Genomic DNA, 18,198 nt, shown 5'->3' with positions numbered 1-18,198 from the left:
TCTGTCTGCCTCTTCATCAGTCACTAGGTTTAGGACCATTCTTCTCTATCAGGACCTGATTTTAACTTCTCCTGTCTGCAGCAATCCTATTTCCAGATTGAGCAGTGTCCCTAAATGAGCAGGGTGCGTGGCATGCTAAGCCACTTCAATCATGTCCGACTCTCTACGACCCCATGGACTGCAGCCCACCAGGCTCCTCTGTCCATGGGATTCTCCAGGCAAGAATACTGGAGTGGGTTGCCAGTTCCTTCTCCAGGGGATCTTCCTGACCCAGGGACTGAACCCTCATCTCTTACGTCTCCTGCTTTGGCAGGCGGGGGTCTTTACTGCTAGTGTCACCACCTTGGAAGCCCCTATTTCCAGATTAGGTGCCAATAAGCACCGCTTGTCAGGGTGCCAGGGGTTAGGATCCCAACGTAGCTTTTTTAGAGCCAGGGTCCTCAACCCCCTGGCTCTAATGCCTGATGAGCTGAGGTGGAGCTGCTTTAATAAGAGGAGAAATAAAGTGCACAGTAAATGTAACGCACTCGAATTATCCTCAAACCATCCGTGCCTTCCTGGTCCGTGAAAAAACTGTCTTCAGGAAACCAGTCCCTGGTGCTGCAAAGGCTGGGGGCCGCTGTGACACACTGGGACGTGTCACTGTGCCTGGGTGTTACTAACACCAACAGATGAGCTCTTGGGGAGGGGCCTTTCTGGACTGCTGTGACGAGCGTAACTCAAACCCGCACACCAGGCGGCCCTCTCCGCCTGGCTCCTCTCTCCTGATGGAGTGAGGCCTGCTGGCGCCTGAGGTCTGAGCACAGGGCTCTCCCCTCCAGCTACCCAGAGAACGGAGTGGTCCAGATGACCTCACAGAACGTCCGGGCTCGAGCCCGACACACCATCAAGTGGGAGGACCTGCAGGTGGGCCAGGTGGTCATGGTCAACTACAACCCAGACCTCCCCAAGGACCGCGGCTTCTGGTACGACGCCGAGATCCTGCGGAAACGAGAGACCAGGACAGCGCGGGAGCTGCATGCCAACGTCAGGATCGGGTGAGTCTGCCCGGCCTCCGCCTTCTCCCCGGGCCCTCTACGCCCCACCTGTGGAACTGTCTCTGGGGCCCTGGCAGAGATTTCAAGCTTCCTTGTTCTCGTGTGCTTGTTGTTTTGAATTTGGCAAACAGGTGAAAAAACGTGGCCAAGTCCGGAAAGTACTGAAGGCCACACTTAATATTCTCCTTTCTCCTGTTCCCTGGTTACCCGGTTCTCCTGTCTGGAGACATGGCTGGTCCCAGCACCTTCTGGGGCCACGTGTGTGTGCACAGACAGGCAAGAACATAGCCAGAACCACACACTCCTATACGGGGTACTCTTCACATCAGGGGTCAACAGGCTGTTGGCCACAGGCCAGAGCTGGCCCCCAGCTATGACAAGCAAATAAAGTTTTATTGGCACCGAGCCACGCCCATCTGTTCACTGCTTCACTGTGGCTGCTCTATGTTAGGAGGGCGCCCAGAAGAGAGCTGGGTGGCTGCCCACAAAGCTGAAAATATTTACTGCCAGGCCCTTTGCAGAACATATTTGCTGAACCCTGTCTACCAGGCTTTTCTGTGTGTGTGTAGAAAGCTTAACATCTTTACCATTTTAATATGTCTTTCTTTTTTTAAAAAAAATATGTTGACTTATTTGGCCTCACTGGGTCTCTGTTGCTGCGTGTGGGCCTTCTCTGGTTGCGGCGAGTGGTGGGGGGGGGCGTGGTGTTGCGTGGGCTTCTCGTTGCAGTGGCCTCTCTTGCTGCGGAGCACAGGCTCTAGAGTGTGCGCGCTCCCAGGAGTTGTGGCGCACAGACTTAGCTGTCCCGTAGCATGTGGGATCTGTCCCGACCAGGGATCAAACCCACATCCCCTACATTGACAGGTGGATTCTTAACCACTGGACCACCAGGGAAGTACTTAGCACCTTAACCATTTAAAAGTGCACAGCTCAGTGGCATTAAGCATATTCATATTGTTGGACCAACCATCCCCACCCCCACCAACATCCATCTCCAGAACTTTCTCATCTTCCCAAACTGAAACCCTATCTCCTTGAAACACTGAACTCCCCAGCCCCTCCCCTACCACTGGCCCCCACCACCTACTTTCAGTATCTGTGAATCTGACTCCTAGGGACCTCGCGTAAGTGGAATCATACACTATGTGTCTTTCTGTGTCTGGCTTTTTTCGCAAGGTCCATACATGTTGCATGATGAACCTTTTTTGGTGGCTGAATAATACTCCACTGTATGTGTTGTATACAAGACATGAGTATCTGGGCAAGTGTCTTGAGCACAGGCACAGCGAGTGCAGAGGCCCTGGGGCAGGACCATTCTTGGTGTCTTTCTGGCCCCTTGAGGAGGCCAGCGGGCTAGAGGGGAGAGAGGGAGGAGGAATCGTTCAGGATATGGCTGGGAGGGGTGCAGAGCTGCTGTGTATTCTGTGTTGCTGGCAGCTCCTGGAGCCTGAGAGCATGGAGTAAGTGTTAAGTGTCAGTCGTTCAGTTGTGTCCGACTCTGCGACCCCATGGACCATAAGCCGCCAGGCTCTTCTGTCCATGAAATTCTGCAGGCAGAAATAGTGGAGTGGCTTGCCATTCCCTTGTCCAGGGGATCTTTCCAACCCAGCAATCGAACCCAGGTCTCCTTCGTTGCAGGCGAACTCTTTACTATTTGAGCCATCACAGAAGAGCGTAGATGCCACCTGTAATAGAATCATCGCTCAGGCAGCCGAGCTGGGAATTGACTGCAGGGGGCAGCGTGGCGGCAGGGAGACCAGGGAGGAGGCTGCTGGGGGCAAGGTCCAGGACCAGCCCTGGCGCACTGATGTGATTGTTAAAAAAAAAAAAATAACCTGCTTTTTGTTTCCTTGCTTAGAATGTTGTTTTCTTGTTTTCTGTTTCTTTGACTTCTGCTCTCATCTAAAAAAAAGTATGTAGTTAGTTGTGGCTGAGATAGGTGACATATTAGTTCCCTGACCAGGGATTGAACCTCTGCCCCCTGCAGTGGGAGCCTGAAGTCTCAACCCCTCCCAGGGAATTCCCTTTGTCATCTTTATCATTTTCTCCTTTTTCTGAGTTGATTTTGCTCTTCTTTTTCCAGTCTTTTTGAGGTAGCCACTTAGATTATTGTAAGTCTAGTGTAAGCATTTTAGTGCTGCGAATTTCCCTCTCAGTGCTGCCTTGCCTGCTTTCCACATATTTTGCTATGTTGTTTTTCTTTTTATTCAGTTACCTCTGTTTTTACAATTTCCTTTGACACTTCCTCTTTGGCTCCTGGCTTATTGAGAAATATGGAGTTTAACTCTCAAGTGTTTAGAGACTTTTTTGCATTGTCTTTCTCTTGTTGATTTCCAGTTTGACTTTGTTATGGTCAAGGAACATACACTGTATGATTCTAGTCCTTGTCAGGGTTTGTTTTATGGTTCAGAGTCGGGTCTGTCTTGGTGAATATTGCACAGTTATTTAAAAAAAAAAAAAGTATACTCTGTTGTTGGGGCAGATGTTCTGTTTCTATCGGTTAGACTGTGTCGGCTGATTGTGTTGCTCACATCTTCTGATTCCTGCTGATGTTCAGTCTAGTACGTCTGTCACGTGCTGAGGGCGCTGTCCCGGTGTTCACCTGTAACTGGATTTGTCTGTTTCTCCTGTCAGCTTCAGAATCATGAGGATCTGGTGTTTGATGTGGACATACTCATATGTGTTATGTCTTTCTGTTCCTTATGTAATGTCTCTCTTTGTCTCCAGTAATTTCCTTTGCTCTGAAGTCTGCTTTATCTGAGATATGTGTATGTGAATTGACACACTTTAAAAAAAAAAGTAAATGAGTTCCCTGGGGGTCCAGTGGTTAAGACTCTTGTTTCTACTGCAGGGGGCCTGGGTTTGATCCCTGGTTAGGGAACCAAGATCCTACAAACCACACAGAATGGCCATAAGTGAATGAATGAATATGCGTGGTGTATCTCTACCACTATGGTTGAATTTGGAGTTTCTCATAAACAGTATATAGTTGGGTCATTTTTTTTTTTTTTAAATCTACTTCATCAAGGCTGCATTTTCCTTGGCATGTGTTATGTTTTCTGGCCATTATTTAAATATTTTTTTGTCTGCAACACACAGCATATGGGATCTTAGTTCCCCAACTAGGGACTGAACTCATGCCCCCTGGAGTGGAAGTCTGGACTCATAACCACTGCACCCCCAGGAAAGTCCACCACTTGGCATACATTATTGAACCTTGAACAACTAGGGGGTTAGAGGCACCAACCTCTGTGCATTTGAGAATCCAAGCATAACTTACAGTCCATCCTCCCATTTCTGTGGTTCCATCGTATTTGTGGTTCCTCATCTGAGGAGTCAACCAGCTGGGGATTGTATGGTACTGTTGCATTTACTATTGGAAAAAATCCACCAATAACTGGATTCATGAAGTTCAAATTCATGTTGGCCAAGGATCAGCAGTGTCTTGCCCATTGCACATTTAAGGTGATGATTGGTGTGTTAGGGCTTGTGTGCCGCTCCCTTGTGTCCGACTCCGTGGACTGTAGTCCCCCAGGCTCCTCTGTCCATGGGCTTTCCTAGGCAAGAACACTGCAGTGGGTTGCCATTTCTTTCTCCAGGGCATCTTCCCCACCCAGGGATCTCAGTGTGTCCTGCACTGCAGGCGGATTCTTTACCACTGAGTCATCGGGGCTTGAGCTTGCCATTTTGTTACTTGTTTTCTGTTTGTTTCCCCGTTTTCTTTTTCCTGTGTCTCTTATTCTGTCCTTCCTATGGGTTATATAAGCATCTTTTAGGATTCTGTCTTGATTTATTGAAGGTCTTTTGGAATGTATTGCTTTGCATAGTTTTCTTACTGGTTTCTCTGGATTCTGTCATATACGCCTGTGACATACCAGTATCTCTTGTACCACTTTGAGGGAAGTGTGGCGATCTTTCGTGCATTTACATTCCTTTACACTCACTGTCTTGAGTGTCAGACGGTGTCTTGGTTTCTGTCATCATGTATGACTTGGACAATGCATAAGGAACATAATCTACTGTACATACCCATGTTTCTGCCCTTTCTGTTGTCTGTCTTCCTTTTTCCTCCCAGATGCCTTCCATTGTAATTTTCTATCTACTTGAACTTTCCTCCATTATTCTATAAAGGAGTATCAGTTAGCAACATTCTTTTAATTTTCCTTCATCTGAGAATGTACCCACCCGGTTAGATTGAAGTAATTCCCAAGCATTGAATCATTGTGTCTGTTAATATTATTCTTTTGAGTATATTTCTTTAAAATGACTCTTTTACAGAAACAGTTTTAATGCTATTATTACAACAGAAAACTTAATTTCTTAACATCTCTCCAGTCATTGTTCTGTTTGCCAGTTGGCTCACATGTAGAAAAAAATAGTTTGTCTGTTTAAGCTCTAAGTAATGCCCACAGATTTCAGTTAAGTTGGTAGATCTGTTTCTTTTAAAAATATTTGTATATACTTATTTCGTTGGCTGTGCCAGGCCACAGCTGTGGCACGTGAGCTCTTAGTTGCAGCACACGGGACCTTTAGTTGTGGCGTGTGGAATCTAGTTCCCTACCCGGGGATGGAGTCTTAGCCACTGGACCACCAGGGAAATCCGCAGTAGATCTTTCAGTCTGTTATCTTAGGGTTCCTGTTCTTTTGTTTTTCCCCTCCTTTTCCTTGTTTGTTGGGGAGGCTGGGTTGTTTGTCACATAAAATCTGCACAGTCTGGATTCCCCACCAGCATCCTCCTGGTGTCATTTCCTCCGTTCCTCTGTCCCCGCGTTCCCTGTGAACTGGTGGGTAGATCTGGACATGTGCCATCTAGTCTTGCAGTCATGAGTCACATGCTGCCAAGCGCTTGGAATGTGCCCAGGACACACTGAGATATGCTGTGAGTATAAAATATACCCTGGATTTCAAAAACTTAGTGCTGAAAAAGAGTGTAAACTACCGATTGTTAATCATTCCTTAACATTCATTGCACGTTGAAATGGTATTTTGTATACATGGGGTTACATTTGTTGTTCAGTTGCTAAGTCATGTCTGCCACTGCAGCATACCAGGCTCCTCTGTCCTTCGCTATCTCCTGGCGTTTGCTCAAACTCATGTCCATTGAGTCAGTGATGCTATCTAACCATCTCATCTTCTGCCCTCTTCTCCTTTTGCCTTTAGTCTTTCACAGCATCAGAGTCTTTCCCATTGAGTAGGGTCTTTGCATCAGGTGTTCAAAGTATTGGCACTTCAGCTTCAGCATCAGTCCTTCCAATGAATATTCAGGGTTGATTTCCTTTAGGATTGATTGGTTTGATCTCCTTGCAGTTCAAGGGACTCTCAAGAGTCTTCTCCAGCACAGTTCAAAAGCATCAGTTCTTCAGTGCTCAGCCTTCTTTGTGGTCCATCTCTCACATTTGTACATGACTACTGGAAAAACCATCACTTTGACTAGATGGACCTCTGTCGGCAAAGTGATGTCTCTGCTTTTAAATACAATGTCTTGCTTTGTCATAGCTTTCCTTCCAAGGAGCACATTCAAACTGATGCCATCTACTTTTTACTATTTAAATGTGGTTCTCGGAAAGTGTGAAATTATACGCAACTCACGTTTGCTTTCCCTGGAAGGTTGTCGACGTAGTGGTAGGGTGATCTGATGGAAGCAGTCAGATGGTCTGATGGAAGCAGTGAGATGATCCCTGGGGTTGTTTTAACCTAGAGGAGTTTTTGTAATTTTTTAAAAATTTTCATATTTTGATCAGAACTTGCTTTATAGTTTTTGCCTATTGAGCCTTGTTTAGTGGGCCTTGCCTCTTAGTGGGCCTCACCTGCCAAAGGTTAAAAATTATTCTCGCAAATGCATCACATACTGAAACTCTGGCTTATTTGTTTTCACCTCGTTCCTGATGTGGTAGGACTTGAATTTGCGAGGGTAGTAGCTAGGCGAGTTCATAGGGCCCCGTGAAAACCTCTTCTACGATATAATTAGAATCAGAGCTGTTCGTGGGCTCTGAGAACATGTCCAAGTGGCCGGGTCTTTTGGGGTCATCAGTGAGACTGGCCCGCTGGTCATCCTAACAGGCCTGTTCTCTTGTAGGGGTGATTCTCTCAATGACTGTCGGATTGTCTTCGTGGATGAAGTTTTCAAGATCGAGCGTCCGGGCGAGGGGAACCCCATGGTGGAAAACCCGATGAGAAGTGAGTTCTGATCCAGCCCCTCTGTGCTGGGTTGAGGGTTGGTGCAGGGGTGGGGGTCATGCCTGAGCTGACACCCCACCCCATCCCACCTCCAGGGAAGAGCAGGCCCTCCTGCAAACACTGTAAAGCCCCTCCGTGCTGTGTGTGTGGTGGGGTGTAGGGTGGGAGGGTGGGGCGCTGCCAGAGCTGATCCCATCCCCCGCTTCCCGGGGTGCAGGGAAGAGCGGGCCCTCCTGCAAGCACTGTAAGGACGATGAGCGGAAGCTGTGCCGCATGTGCGCCTGCCACGTGTGCGGGGGCAAGCAGGACCCTGACAAGCAGCTGATGTGCGACGAGTGCGACATGGCCTTCCACATCTACTGCCTGCGCCCACCGCTCAGCAGCGTGCCCCCTGAGGAGGAGTGGTGAGTGCCCCCGGGTGGCCGAGGCGATGGAGACGTGGGGTCCTTCCCATGTGGCCCGGCCCTGGCTCACTGTGGGGAGGGAGGCACTGTGGGCCAGAGGCGGGAGCGGGCGTCTGAGGCCTGGAGTGGGAGAGTTGTGATGCGCAGCTCTGGTGTGAGAGCCTGGGAGTGCTAACAGAGATGGCTGTTGTTTGCCCCGCCCCTGCCCTCCTGGTGGAGACAGGGAACTGAGTCCTTGGCAGTGAGTAGGTGCCGTTGAACCGCCCTTCATGTTGGCTGCATGGGGGCTGGTCTTGGCTTCACCGTGGGGGGCACTGCTGTTCCCAGTGGGAGGGGTCAGTGTCTGCTGCCCACCAAGGGGGCCACTCGCCCCATATGGCCACCAAGCTCTTCCCATGTGGCCACTGAGCTCTTCCCATGTGGCCCATGGGACCAAGGGAATGGATTTCTTATGTTGAGTTCGTGAATTTAAGTTGAAGCCGTTCCCCGCCTCCCCACTTCTGTGCAGTCTTGGCTATGCAGGAAGGTAGGGGGCTGGGCATGCGGCCTTGGGCAGGGGGTGACATCCCTATGGTCACAGGTACTGCCCTGACTGCCGGATCGACTCCAGTGAGGTGGTGCAGGCGGGTGAGAAGCTGAAGGAGAGTAAGAAGAAGGCGAAGATGGCGTCGGCCACATCGTCCTCGCAGCGGGACTGGGGCAAGGTGAGGGGGCCCTGGGCTCCTGGAGGGCCCTGCTGCCCTCCGCCCTCCTGTGGCCACTCACGCTGCTCTCCCCTCTGTTTCGCAATGGACAGGGCATGGCGTGCGTGGGCCGCACCAAGGAGTGCACCATTGTGCCGTCCAATCACTTTGGCCCCATCCCGGGCATTCCTGTGGGCACCATGTGGAGGTTCCGAGTCCAGGTATGTGCGGATGTCAGGGTCTGCGGCTCAGCCAGTGGGCGCTGGCCTTCCAGCAGCCCCTCTGCCAGGGAGGCTAGGCTGGGATTCACACCAGGTCCTTCCCTGGTGTGGCTTGGACTCTGGCCTTCAGGGGCTGAGGGTTCTTTTAACAGGACTGATGCGTTTGGATAGAAGGGTCAGACTGTGGCTCTGAAGGCGGGAGTGAGGGCATTTGAGCTTATCTGTAGTGTCTGGTCCACGGGGTGCCACTTACCTCTCGGTGGGTTCACAGGTCAGCGAGTCGGGGGTCCATCGACCTCACGTGGCGGGTATCCACGGCCGGAGCAATCACGGGGCCTACTCCTTGGTCCTGGCTGGAGGGTATGAAGACGATGTGGTGAGTGTGGGGAGCTGGTTTCATTTGTGTGTAACTATGGCAAATACACGTTAACAGAAAACTTAACCATCGTAACTGTTTTTAAGTGCACCACTCAGTGGCATTAAGCATAATGACGCTGTCATGCGACTATCACTACCATCCATCCACAGACACTTTCCATCTTTTGAAACTAAGACTCTGTCTCCACTAAACACTCGAGTCCCCATCCCCTCCCCTAGCTTCAGACCTCTACCATCTGCTTTCTTTGTCTGTGGATCTGCCATGTAAGTAGAATCATATATTTATCCTTCTGTGTCTGGCTTATCTCCCTGAGCATCTTGTCCTTACGAGTTCATCCGCACTGTAACAGGTATCAGTATTTCCTTCCTTTTTTTAAGACTGGGTAATATTCTGATGTGTGGCTGGACCACGTTTTGTTTATCCAGTCGCTCATCCGTGGATGCCTGGGATGTCTCCACATTCTAGCCACTGTGAATAATGCTGCTATGAACCTGGGTCTGCACAGATCTCTTCATGTCCCTGTTTTCAGTTCTTCTGGGTATAAACTCAGAAATGGGATTGCTAGCCTTTGGTGATTCTGTTTGTTTGGTTTTTTTTTTTTTTTTGCCTTTTTTTTTTTAAGTGATTCTGTTTTTAATTTGTGAGGAACGTCCATACCGTTTTCCATAGGGGCCATGCCAGTTTCCATCCTTACCAGCCACACACAGGGTTTCAGTCTCTCCACATCCTCACCAGCTCTTGGTGTTATCTGTTTCTTTGGTCGCTGGTTCTGACGTCATGAGGATGCCTGGCTTCGTTTTGAGGGTGTCTCTCCTTTCCCACGCATGCAGGATTTAGCCTGCCCTCTGTGTCGTTTTCAGGACCATGGGAACTCGTTCACGTACACAGGTAGTGGCGGACGAGACCTTTCCGGAAACAAGCGGACTGCGGAACAGTCTTGTGATCAGAAACTCACCAACACCAACAGGTTTGTGGAGCAGAGTGTTACTGTTTCTCAAGCGCATGTCTGCCTTGTCCTCGGCTGGCTATACAGGGGAGGGGCTGTGTTCTGTTTTGGAGGCATTCATGCAGGAAGTTAGATCCCCATTAAGAGTGTGGTGGTGGGATCTTCCTATCAGTCTGGTGTTAAGACACTGCCCTCCCACTGCAGTGCACTCGAGTTTCATCCCTGGTCGGGGAACTAAGATCCCACATGCCACATATCATGGCCAGAAACCAATGTGGTGGTACATAGGGTCCATCTCTTCCCTGCTCTGTCCACTTGTCAGTCAGTCAGTCACAGTGAAGCAAACTTTGCCACAGAAGGCCAGATAATAGACATATTTGGCTCTGCATGCTGCACAGTCTCTGTGGCAGCCACTTAACTCTGCTCTTATAGCACATAAGCAGCCACAGAGCCCACGGAAGAGGGTATGCATGGCTCTGTTCCAATAAAAGTTTATTTGCAACACCAATAGGTGGGCAGGAGTTTCCTGAGCCCCGATTACAGGATGGGATAAAGCATAAACATAGAGCACAAAGGAAAAGATAGAGATCTGATGACCTTTAAATATTATAAACACACAAAAGCCATAAGTGTGCAGAAAAGGCAGGTGAGGGTTGTGGCAGAAAAGCAGGAGAGGGTTGTGGGATTGAGCCTAGAAGACTCAGGAGGTATCCACATCCTCAGACAATTGGGTAAGAGTAAACCCATCAAAAGGGGAAAAGTCTGCCATAAACAGGATGCCTGATGGTTATGCATTTCTATATAAAGAGCTGTTGCAAATCAATAAGAAAAACTAGCAGAATAAAGCAAAGGATATGCAAATCATTCCACAATGTAATGAGATCCCCAGTGACCATGAAAATTCATTCATCTTTAGTGAGCAAAGAAATACACATTGAAGCAATGATGAGTTCCTATTTATTTATCCTGTAAAGCTGCCCAGATTCTCCAGTGTTGAGAAAGGCCAACGCATAGGCTAGCAACGCAAATGTTAGTAGAAATTTGTTAGTAGAAATGTTAGTAGAAATTTGTTAGTAGAAATCTAAGTTGATATTTCTTGCTTTCCAGAAAACTCTTTGCCTAAATATCTTTTTTTAAGAAAGGAGGGCAGCTGAGCTGACCTCTCACCCCCCTGCTCCCAGGCCTCTGTGCCCTCCATTGGGACATGCCTGTTGGCCTGGCCCACATTTGTGGTGTTTTTTTTTTTTTCCAGTTTGGCTGTGCTGAGTCTTTAGTTGTGGCATGGGAAATGTGTGTTTTATTGTCTGTTTGTTTTTAATTTGAGGCATGTGAACTGTTAGTTACGGCATGTGGGATCTAGTTCCCTGAATAGTTCAGTGAGAGTTCGGAGTCCTAACCACTGGACCACCAAGGAAGTCCCTCAGTTTCCCTTTCCTTACAAGGTCATTGGATTCAGGGCCTACCCTAGTCCTTTCTGACCACTGCCAAACTTGACTCCATCCACAAGCACCCTCTTTCAAAAGAAGATTACGCATTCATGTGACTGGGGGCTTGGGACGTGATCAGCCCCCTCTCTCAGGGGGACACTGTCCAGAGCACGGGCCCGCCTTGCTCCGCAGGGCTCTGGCTCTCAACTGCTTTGCCCCCATCAACGACCTCAAAGGGGCCGAGGCCAAGGACTGGCGGTCGGGGAAGCCAGTCCGCGTGGTGCGGAACGTCAAGGGCCGCAAGCACAGCAAGTATGCGCCCATCGAGGGCAACCGGTACGACGGCATCTATAAGGTGAGCGGGGCCCCTGTGGCTGCACCTGCCTGTCCCCCCCTCCCATGCTAGCATGATCTCCTCTGACCCCCGCTCCACTCCCTCCATAGGTTGTCAGGTACTGGCCCGAGAAGGGCAAGTCCGGGTTCCTGGTGTGGCGCTTCCTCCTACGTCGAGATGACGTGGAGCCGGGACCCTGGACCAAGGAGGGCAAGGACCGGATCAAGAAGTTGGGGCTGACCATGCAGGTGCGTCCAGGCCAGCACTCGCGGCCAGACCAGAGCCAGCCGGGGGCCTGGGCAGGGAGCATCTGGCCAGCAGGGCCATGCTCTCCAGGGTTTCTCTCATCCTGAATGATTTCCATGTTGTGAACAGGTGCTATCTCCCTGGCTTTCCCCTCCTTGTCCTTCAGCCAGAGGATGTTGAGGGGGTGGTGGCTCAGGTGTGCATGCGGTTTTGCCTTTTTTTTTTAATAATGTTTTTAAAGATTTATTTATTTATTATCTTTTGCCTGTGCTGGGTCTTCGTTGCTGCACTCAGGCTTTCTCTAGTTGCAGCAAGTGGGGGCTACTCTTCTCTCTGATGCCTGGGCTTCTCACTGCAGTGGCTTCTCTTGTTGCGGAGCATGGGCTTTAGGGCGTGCGGACTTCAGTAGTTGCTGCTCCCAGAGTCTAGAGCACAGGCTCAATAGCTGTCGTGCATGGACTATTGCTCTGCAGCACATGGGATCTTCCTGGACCAGGGATTAAACTAGTGTCCCCTGTGCTGGCACCTGGATCCTTAACCACTGGACCAGCAGGGAAGCCCCAAGGCTTTGCTTTTGCGGTTAGAACTGAGAGCTGGGCTTCCTTACTGGTGCTGTGTTAGAGGCGCTTATCCGAAATCAATCTGGAGTCTGATCTCTTCCCTTGGCCAGTCCCCTATCCCCTCTCTTCTCCTCTCCTCTTCCATCTCTCTCTCTCTCTCTCTTTATTTTTTTGACTGCACCATGTGGCATGTGGGATCACCCTGCAGTAGAAGCAGAGTCCTAACCACCGGCCCACCAGGGAAGTCCCCATCTCTCTTCTTCCTCTCTGTCTGTCACCCCTTCCTAACCCCAAAGCTGACAAACCAACACAATTGGTCTAAATATATTAATATTAATAGGGAGTGCATGTGTGCCAAGTCACTGTAGTCGTGCCCGACTCTGCGACCCCATGGACTGTGGCCCCCCAGGCTCCTCTGTCCATGGGATTCTCCAGGCAAGAATACTGGAGTGCGTTGCCATGTCCTCCTCCAGGGGATCTTCCAACCCAGAGTCGAACCCAGGTCTCTTATGTCTCCTGTGTTGGCATGCGGGTTCTTAACCACCAGCACCACCTGGGAAGCCCTAATAGATGGAGAGAAGTCTAAATGTAAAGATAAGGTGGATTGCTCCCCTGGACCAATTGCTCACCTCTATGGCTGCAGAATCTTCCTTTCCCAAGAGTTTACCCAGCGCCTGGGGAACACTGCCTTTTTGCACTATAATTACGGTGTTTTCTGTTCCTCACGGTGAGCGGCTTTACAGCTGATATGTCGTGGTGGGGCTATTTCAGGAATCTTAATTGCTGTTGAGAGTCTGATAGCGCCTGCCCCCTGGGGGAGCCACAGAGAGTTGTCTTTTGAAGCAGTGTTTATACCACAGGGAATTCAGAAGCTGAGAAACTGAGGAGGCAGACAGCCGAGGGTCAGGAACTGTTTAGTGGGAGGAAGATTTTTATTTAGGACTTAAGTCTTCATTATACATTCACGTTGTTGGAAAAGCTTGAGGGTTTGTTGATGGAATATTGGAGAATTGGACGTGATTGTAGGTGCCTTGCTGTTGCTAAGTCGCTTCAGTCGTGTCCGACTCTGTGCGACCCCATAGACGGCAGCCCACCAGGCTCCCCGTCCCTGGGATTCTCCAGGCAAGAACACTGGAGTGGGTTGCCATTTCCTTCTCCAATGCATGACAGTGAAAAGTGAAAGTGAAGTTGCTCAGTCGTGTCCAACTCCTAGCGACCCCATGGACTGCAGCCTACCAGGCTCCTCCATCCATGGGATTTTTCCAGGCAAGAGTACTGGAGTGGGGTGCCATTGCCTTCTCCCATAGGGTCTTAGAGATGGGGTTTCTAGGGGCTTCCCTGGCGATCCAGAGGTTATGACTCTGAGCTTCCACTGCAAGGGGTGTGGGTTCAATCCTTGGTCAGGGAATGTAGATCCCACATGCCTCTCAGGCCACACTGAAACAAAAAAGAAGTGGGGTTCTAATAAAGCCTTCTGGGGCTTGGAGGAACGCAAGACCCATCAGAATAGGGTCCTGGAGCTAAGGCCTGGGGCTGGTGGTTAGTAAATGAGATCATCTTGGGGGACAGCCATGCCCATCATCCCCACGGGGGTTGGGCTGGCTCTTGGCAGCATAGAGCCTGAAATTCTTACTGCCTGGCTGGAAAAAGTTTGCCTACTGCTTCTGTTAGAAATGGAAAACTGTTAAGACCATCTTGCGGGGAGTTCCCTGGCAGTCCAGTGGTTAACATTCCGAGCTCTCACTGCCGAGGGCCCTAGTTTAATCCCTGGTCTGGGAACTAAGATCCCACAAGCCTCGGGGTATGTGGCAAAATAAATAAATTAATAAAGGCTATCTTGGGAATTCCCCAGCAATTCAGTTGTTAGGACTCAGGGCTTTCGCTGCTGAGGCCTTGGGTTCAGTCCGTGGTTGGGAAACTTAAGATCCCCCATGCTGTGTGGGATCACAGCCTAAACAACAGCAGCAGCAACACAAGACTGTCTTTTTTGCTGCCTCCAGTGTGCGGGATCTCACTCTGCCCCCTCCCCCGCCACCCCCACCCCGAGGCGCAGGCTGTGTGTGTGTGTGTTTGCCGCCGTGAGTCTCTGTGCTCAGTCACTGCTCCAGAGTCGGGTCATGGAAACCTCTGGGTTGAGGCTGAGTGAGCACGGAGTCTGTCTCTGGGTCCGAACCGGGTAGGGGTGACCGGCCTGTCTTCTCCCACTTGCAGTATCCCGAGGGCTACCTGGAGGCCCTGGCCAGAAAGGAGAAGGAGAACAGCAAGCAGGCAGCCCTGGACAAGGAGGAGGAGGACGGGGAGGAGGGCTTCACATCCCCCAGGAAGGGCAAGCGGAAGAGCAAGTCGGCCGGTGGGTGTCTCTGCGGCCACCCTCGCACCCAGGGGCGGGGGCACCCCTCCACTCTCCATCCTCAACCCGCCCCCCGCTCTGCTCCAGGAGGTGATGGGTCCTCGCGAGGGACGCCCAAGAAGACCAAGGTGGAGCCCTACAGCCTCACCACTCAGCAGAGCAGCCTTATCAAGGAGGACAAGAGCAACATGAAGCTGTGGACCGAGATCCTGAAGTCGCTTAAGGACGGGCCGGTGAGCTCTCCCGCCTGGCCGGGGCCTCTCCTCTTCACTGTCATAAGATGGAGGTGACGTGAAATTGGCCATCTTCACTCTTGAAACTGCGCAGCTCAGTGGCATTGAGCACATTCACATTGGGGTGTAACTGTTGCCACCATCATCTCCAGAACTTTCTCATCTCCCTAAAGCGAAACTGTCCCTGTGAAACGCTGACTCCCCATCCTCTCCCCCAGCCCCTGGCCCCACCATCTACTTCTTGTCTGTGCATCTGACTCCTCCAGGGACCTCCTGTGAGTGGGATCGGACAATGTGTGTCCTTCTGGGTCTGGCTTCTCTCTCTGAGCATCACGTTCTCAAGGTCCATCCATGTGGAACCTCCTTCCTTTCTAAGGCTGAGTAACATTCCACCACATGAATGGAATTTGCTTCCCCGTTGTCTCTCATTGGACACTTAGGGTGCTTCCGGCTTTGGCTGCTGTGAACATGGGTGGGCAGGTGACTCTTGGACCCTGCCTTCAGCTCTGTTGGGTATAAACCTAGAAGTGGGATTGCTGGATCCTAGGGCCGTTCTGTTTTCAAATTTCCCAGAAACCGCCAAACCAGGACTATTTTTTTCTTTTTTGGTCCTCCTGCCTTAGTGGGTAGAGTGACATTGATGGGTCACTGCAGGCAAGTATCTTGGCCTTGGCGTCCTCTGTCCTTGCCTGGTGGGAACCACTTCTCCTTGGCTCATGGTCAGGATCAAACCCAAACCCTCCTGAGCCCTGGGCCAGCTGCCTGTTACTGCTGACATCCTCTGCTTCTGGTCTCTTCCTCCCTGTCATCCTGTCTCACAGCCTTCTCTCTCATGGGTTTCTCTGCCCAGAGTACCTTCCCCCACAGCCTTCTTGGCTCAGCCTCTCTCCTGTGTGAAATCACTGTGGCTGCCCTAACAAATGAGCCTTTAGGGGTAAAACCCAGGCCTGGACAAGTCTGGTCCCTCTGGAGGCTCCTGGGGAGTTTTGACTCCTGACTCTTCCAGCGTCTAGAGGCGCTGCATCCCTGGTTCACGGCCCCTCCCTCCATCCTCAAGCCAGCAGCTCAGCATCTCCTGTCTCTCTGCCTCTGACCCTCCCCTTTGTTCTTATAAGGACCCTGTGATGACACTGGGCCTCCTGGGAATCCGGGGTCATCCCCATCTCAGGGGCCTTAACTTAATCCCTCTTGCCAAGTCCCCTCTGCTGTGTGTGGTGGGTGACAGGTCCTCAGGTCCCAGGATTCAGACGTGAGGTCTCAGGAGGCCTGAGGCTCAGTCCTTCAGGTGTCTCTGTTGGCAGGCCAGCTTCTCCGTGGAGGGCTCTTGGTGCCCCCGCTCTGTCCTTCCGGGGCAGCCCCTCCTTGCTCCCTGCTGTTTCTGTCTTCACCACCTTCCCCGCTGGGCCCCAGGCTCCAAGAAAGCAGGTGTTTCTCCATTTTGGCCCCTGCTAGACCTGGGTGCCTGGGCGGCGGGCAGGTGGCGCTGTGTGTCGCAGGACTGGGCTCTGCACCGAGACAGGCGCTGCCGGAGTGTGGTCTTGGCCTTGAGCCTACATGCGCTCTGCCCGGCTCCAGGCCCCCGTCTTCTGGTCCTCAGACAGGGTCACAACGACTCCTGTCCTCCTAGGGCAGGGGCAGGAAGATGAGATTCAGGACCCCAGGGCGAGGGCTGAGCAGGGCATCTGGAGACCTGTCGTGCTCCTTCCTTCTGGGGAACCGAGCCTTTGCCGGACTCACACACCTGCTCTCCCACTTTCAGAAATTTCTGAGCAAAGTGGAGGAGACGTTCCAGTGCATTTGCTGCCAGGAGCTGGTGTTCCGCCCGATCACGACCGTGTGCCAGCACAATGTGTGCAAGGTGAGGGGCGGCCGCGGGGGCCGGTGGGAGGCCCCGAAGGGCGCTCTGACCCCTGCCGGCACCTGGGGTTGCTGGCTTCACTCGGACCGCCTGCCCCTTGCCCTTCCGGCGCCTCAGGGTCTGTTTCCCGGGCTGCCTGGGTTTCAGTTGCTCTCCCCTCCCCCACCAGCCTTCATCACAGGTGCCCATTGCCCTGCCACCACCCTGCGCCTCCAGCCACGATGGCCCTCTGCTGGGCCCTCAGCAGGCCGGTGCGTGCCTACCTTCGTGGGGGTCACACACAGGTCTTCTCCAGCATCTTCCCGTCTCGGGGTCCAGGGTGGGAGAGGATGGGCTGCTGTCCTGCTCCTGCCATCTGGTCACACTAAATGATTTAAGTGGGCCTCAGGCAGGGCTAGAGAGGCGTGAGGCACTTATCACCTAGAGGAGCCAGGAGGAAGGCGTCCTGGAGGATGAGGTGGCACTAACCTGCCCCCTGAGAGGGGCCTCGGGGCAGCATCCCGGCACTTGGGAGTAGCTAGGGCCTGTCCCCACAATGAGGGCTGGTGAGTGGGGCTGGAGCCTCCAGCCAGCAGTCAGTTCTAGGAGGGAAGCAGTCTCCAGTCTGAATGAAGCTTTTGAAAGAGAGGTTGGGAGAGGCTGAGATGGGTCCTGGACCAGGGTCTCTCCCCGCTTTGGGGCTGGATCGTTCTCTATCGTGGGGGTGTCCTGGGACATGAGCAGCATCCCTGGCCCCACCTACTTGGTTCCAGGAGTCCCTGGAGTTGGGAAGCACTGGGATGCATGCATGGCATCTTTGCCACGCCTTCTGGCCAGAGTCAGTCTGTAGGAATTTACAGGCAGGCAGCTCAGAAGGGACTGTCCCTGCCACCTGCTCACTCTAGGTCACCGAGCTGCGTCCAGGGCGTTGGGTCGGTTGTCAGACCAGGGGAGGGACCCTGAGAATGTGGAGCACTCGGGCAGTGCTCACATCCCATGTGGCCTGATGGAGGCTGGGAAAGATACCCCCCGGTGCCCCAGGCCACGTGGGGCCCAAGTTCAGAGGCGTGGCGGAGTGGCATAGAGAGCACATCTTTGGGATCAGCTGCCTGGGTTTGACCTCCAACTCTCTCCATTCTGGCTGTGGGACTTTAAAGGGCCCCATAACCAGATCTTTCCCATCTTCTCAAACTGAAACCCTGTCCCCGTTAAACACTGACTCCCAGCCCCTGACCCCACCCTCTACTGATACTGTCTCTGTGGATCTGATTCCTCCAAGGAACTCCTGTGAGTAGCATCAGGCAGTGTGTGTCCTGGGTCTGGCTCCTCTGCCCAAGCATCAGGTTCAGGGCTTACGCGTGTTG

General features: G+C 51.9%; 1 protein-coding gene across 4 annotated transcripts in view; it reads left to right on the top strand.

Moving 5' to 3' along the window:
- UHRF1 (ubiquitin like with PHD and ring finger domains 1) overlaps positions 1-18,198 on the top strand; it is a 33,917-nt gene that overhangs the window by 13,000 nt on the left and 2,719 nt on the right. For all 4 annotated transcript variants that reach the window (XM_061422568.1, XM_061422570.1, XM_061422571.1 and 1 more), the window contains 12 exons: positions 822-1,037; positions 7,114-7,214; positions 7,432-7,618; positions 8,199-8,322; positions 8,415-8,522; positions 8,794-8,898; positions 9,762-9,868; positions 11,467-11,629; positions 11,719-11,856; positions 14,626-14,764; positions 14,852-14,997; positions 16,757-16,855. In XM_061422568.1, coding sequence (XP_061278552.1) covers positions 822-1,037; positions 7,114-7,214; positions 7,432-7,618; positions 8,199-8,322; positions 8,415-8,522; positions 8,794-8,898; positions 9,762-9,868; positions 11,467-11,629; positions 11,719-11,856; positions 14,626-14,764; positions 14,852-14,997; positions 16,757-16,855 — 1,633 coding nt within the window. The remainder of the gene's footprint in view (positions 1-821; positions 1,038-7,113; positions 7,215-7,431; positions 7,619-8,198; positions 8,323-8,414; positions 8,523-8,793; positions 8,899-9,761; positions 9,869-11,466; positions 11,630-11,718; positions 11,857-14,625; positions 14,765-14,851; positions 14,998-16,756; positions 16,856-18,198) is intronic.

This window comes from Bos javanicus, chromosome 7 (assembly GCF_032452875.1).
Source record: "Bos javanicus breed banteng chromosome 7, ARS-OSU_banteng_1.0, whole genome shotgun sequence".
In the NCBI taxonomy this organism is placed as follows: domain Eukaryota; kingdom Metazoa; phylum Chordata; class Mammalia; order Artiodactyla; family Bovidae; genus Bos; species Bos javanicus.
This window is presented reverse-complemented; position numbering and strand designations above follow the sequence as displayed.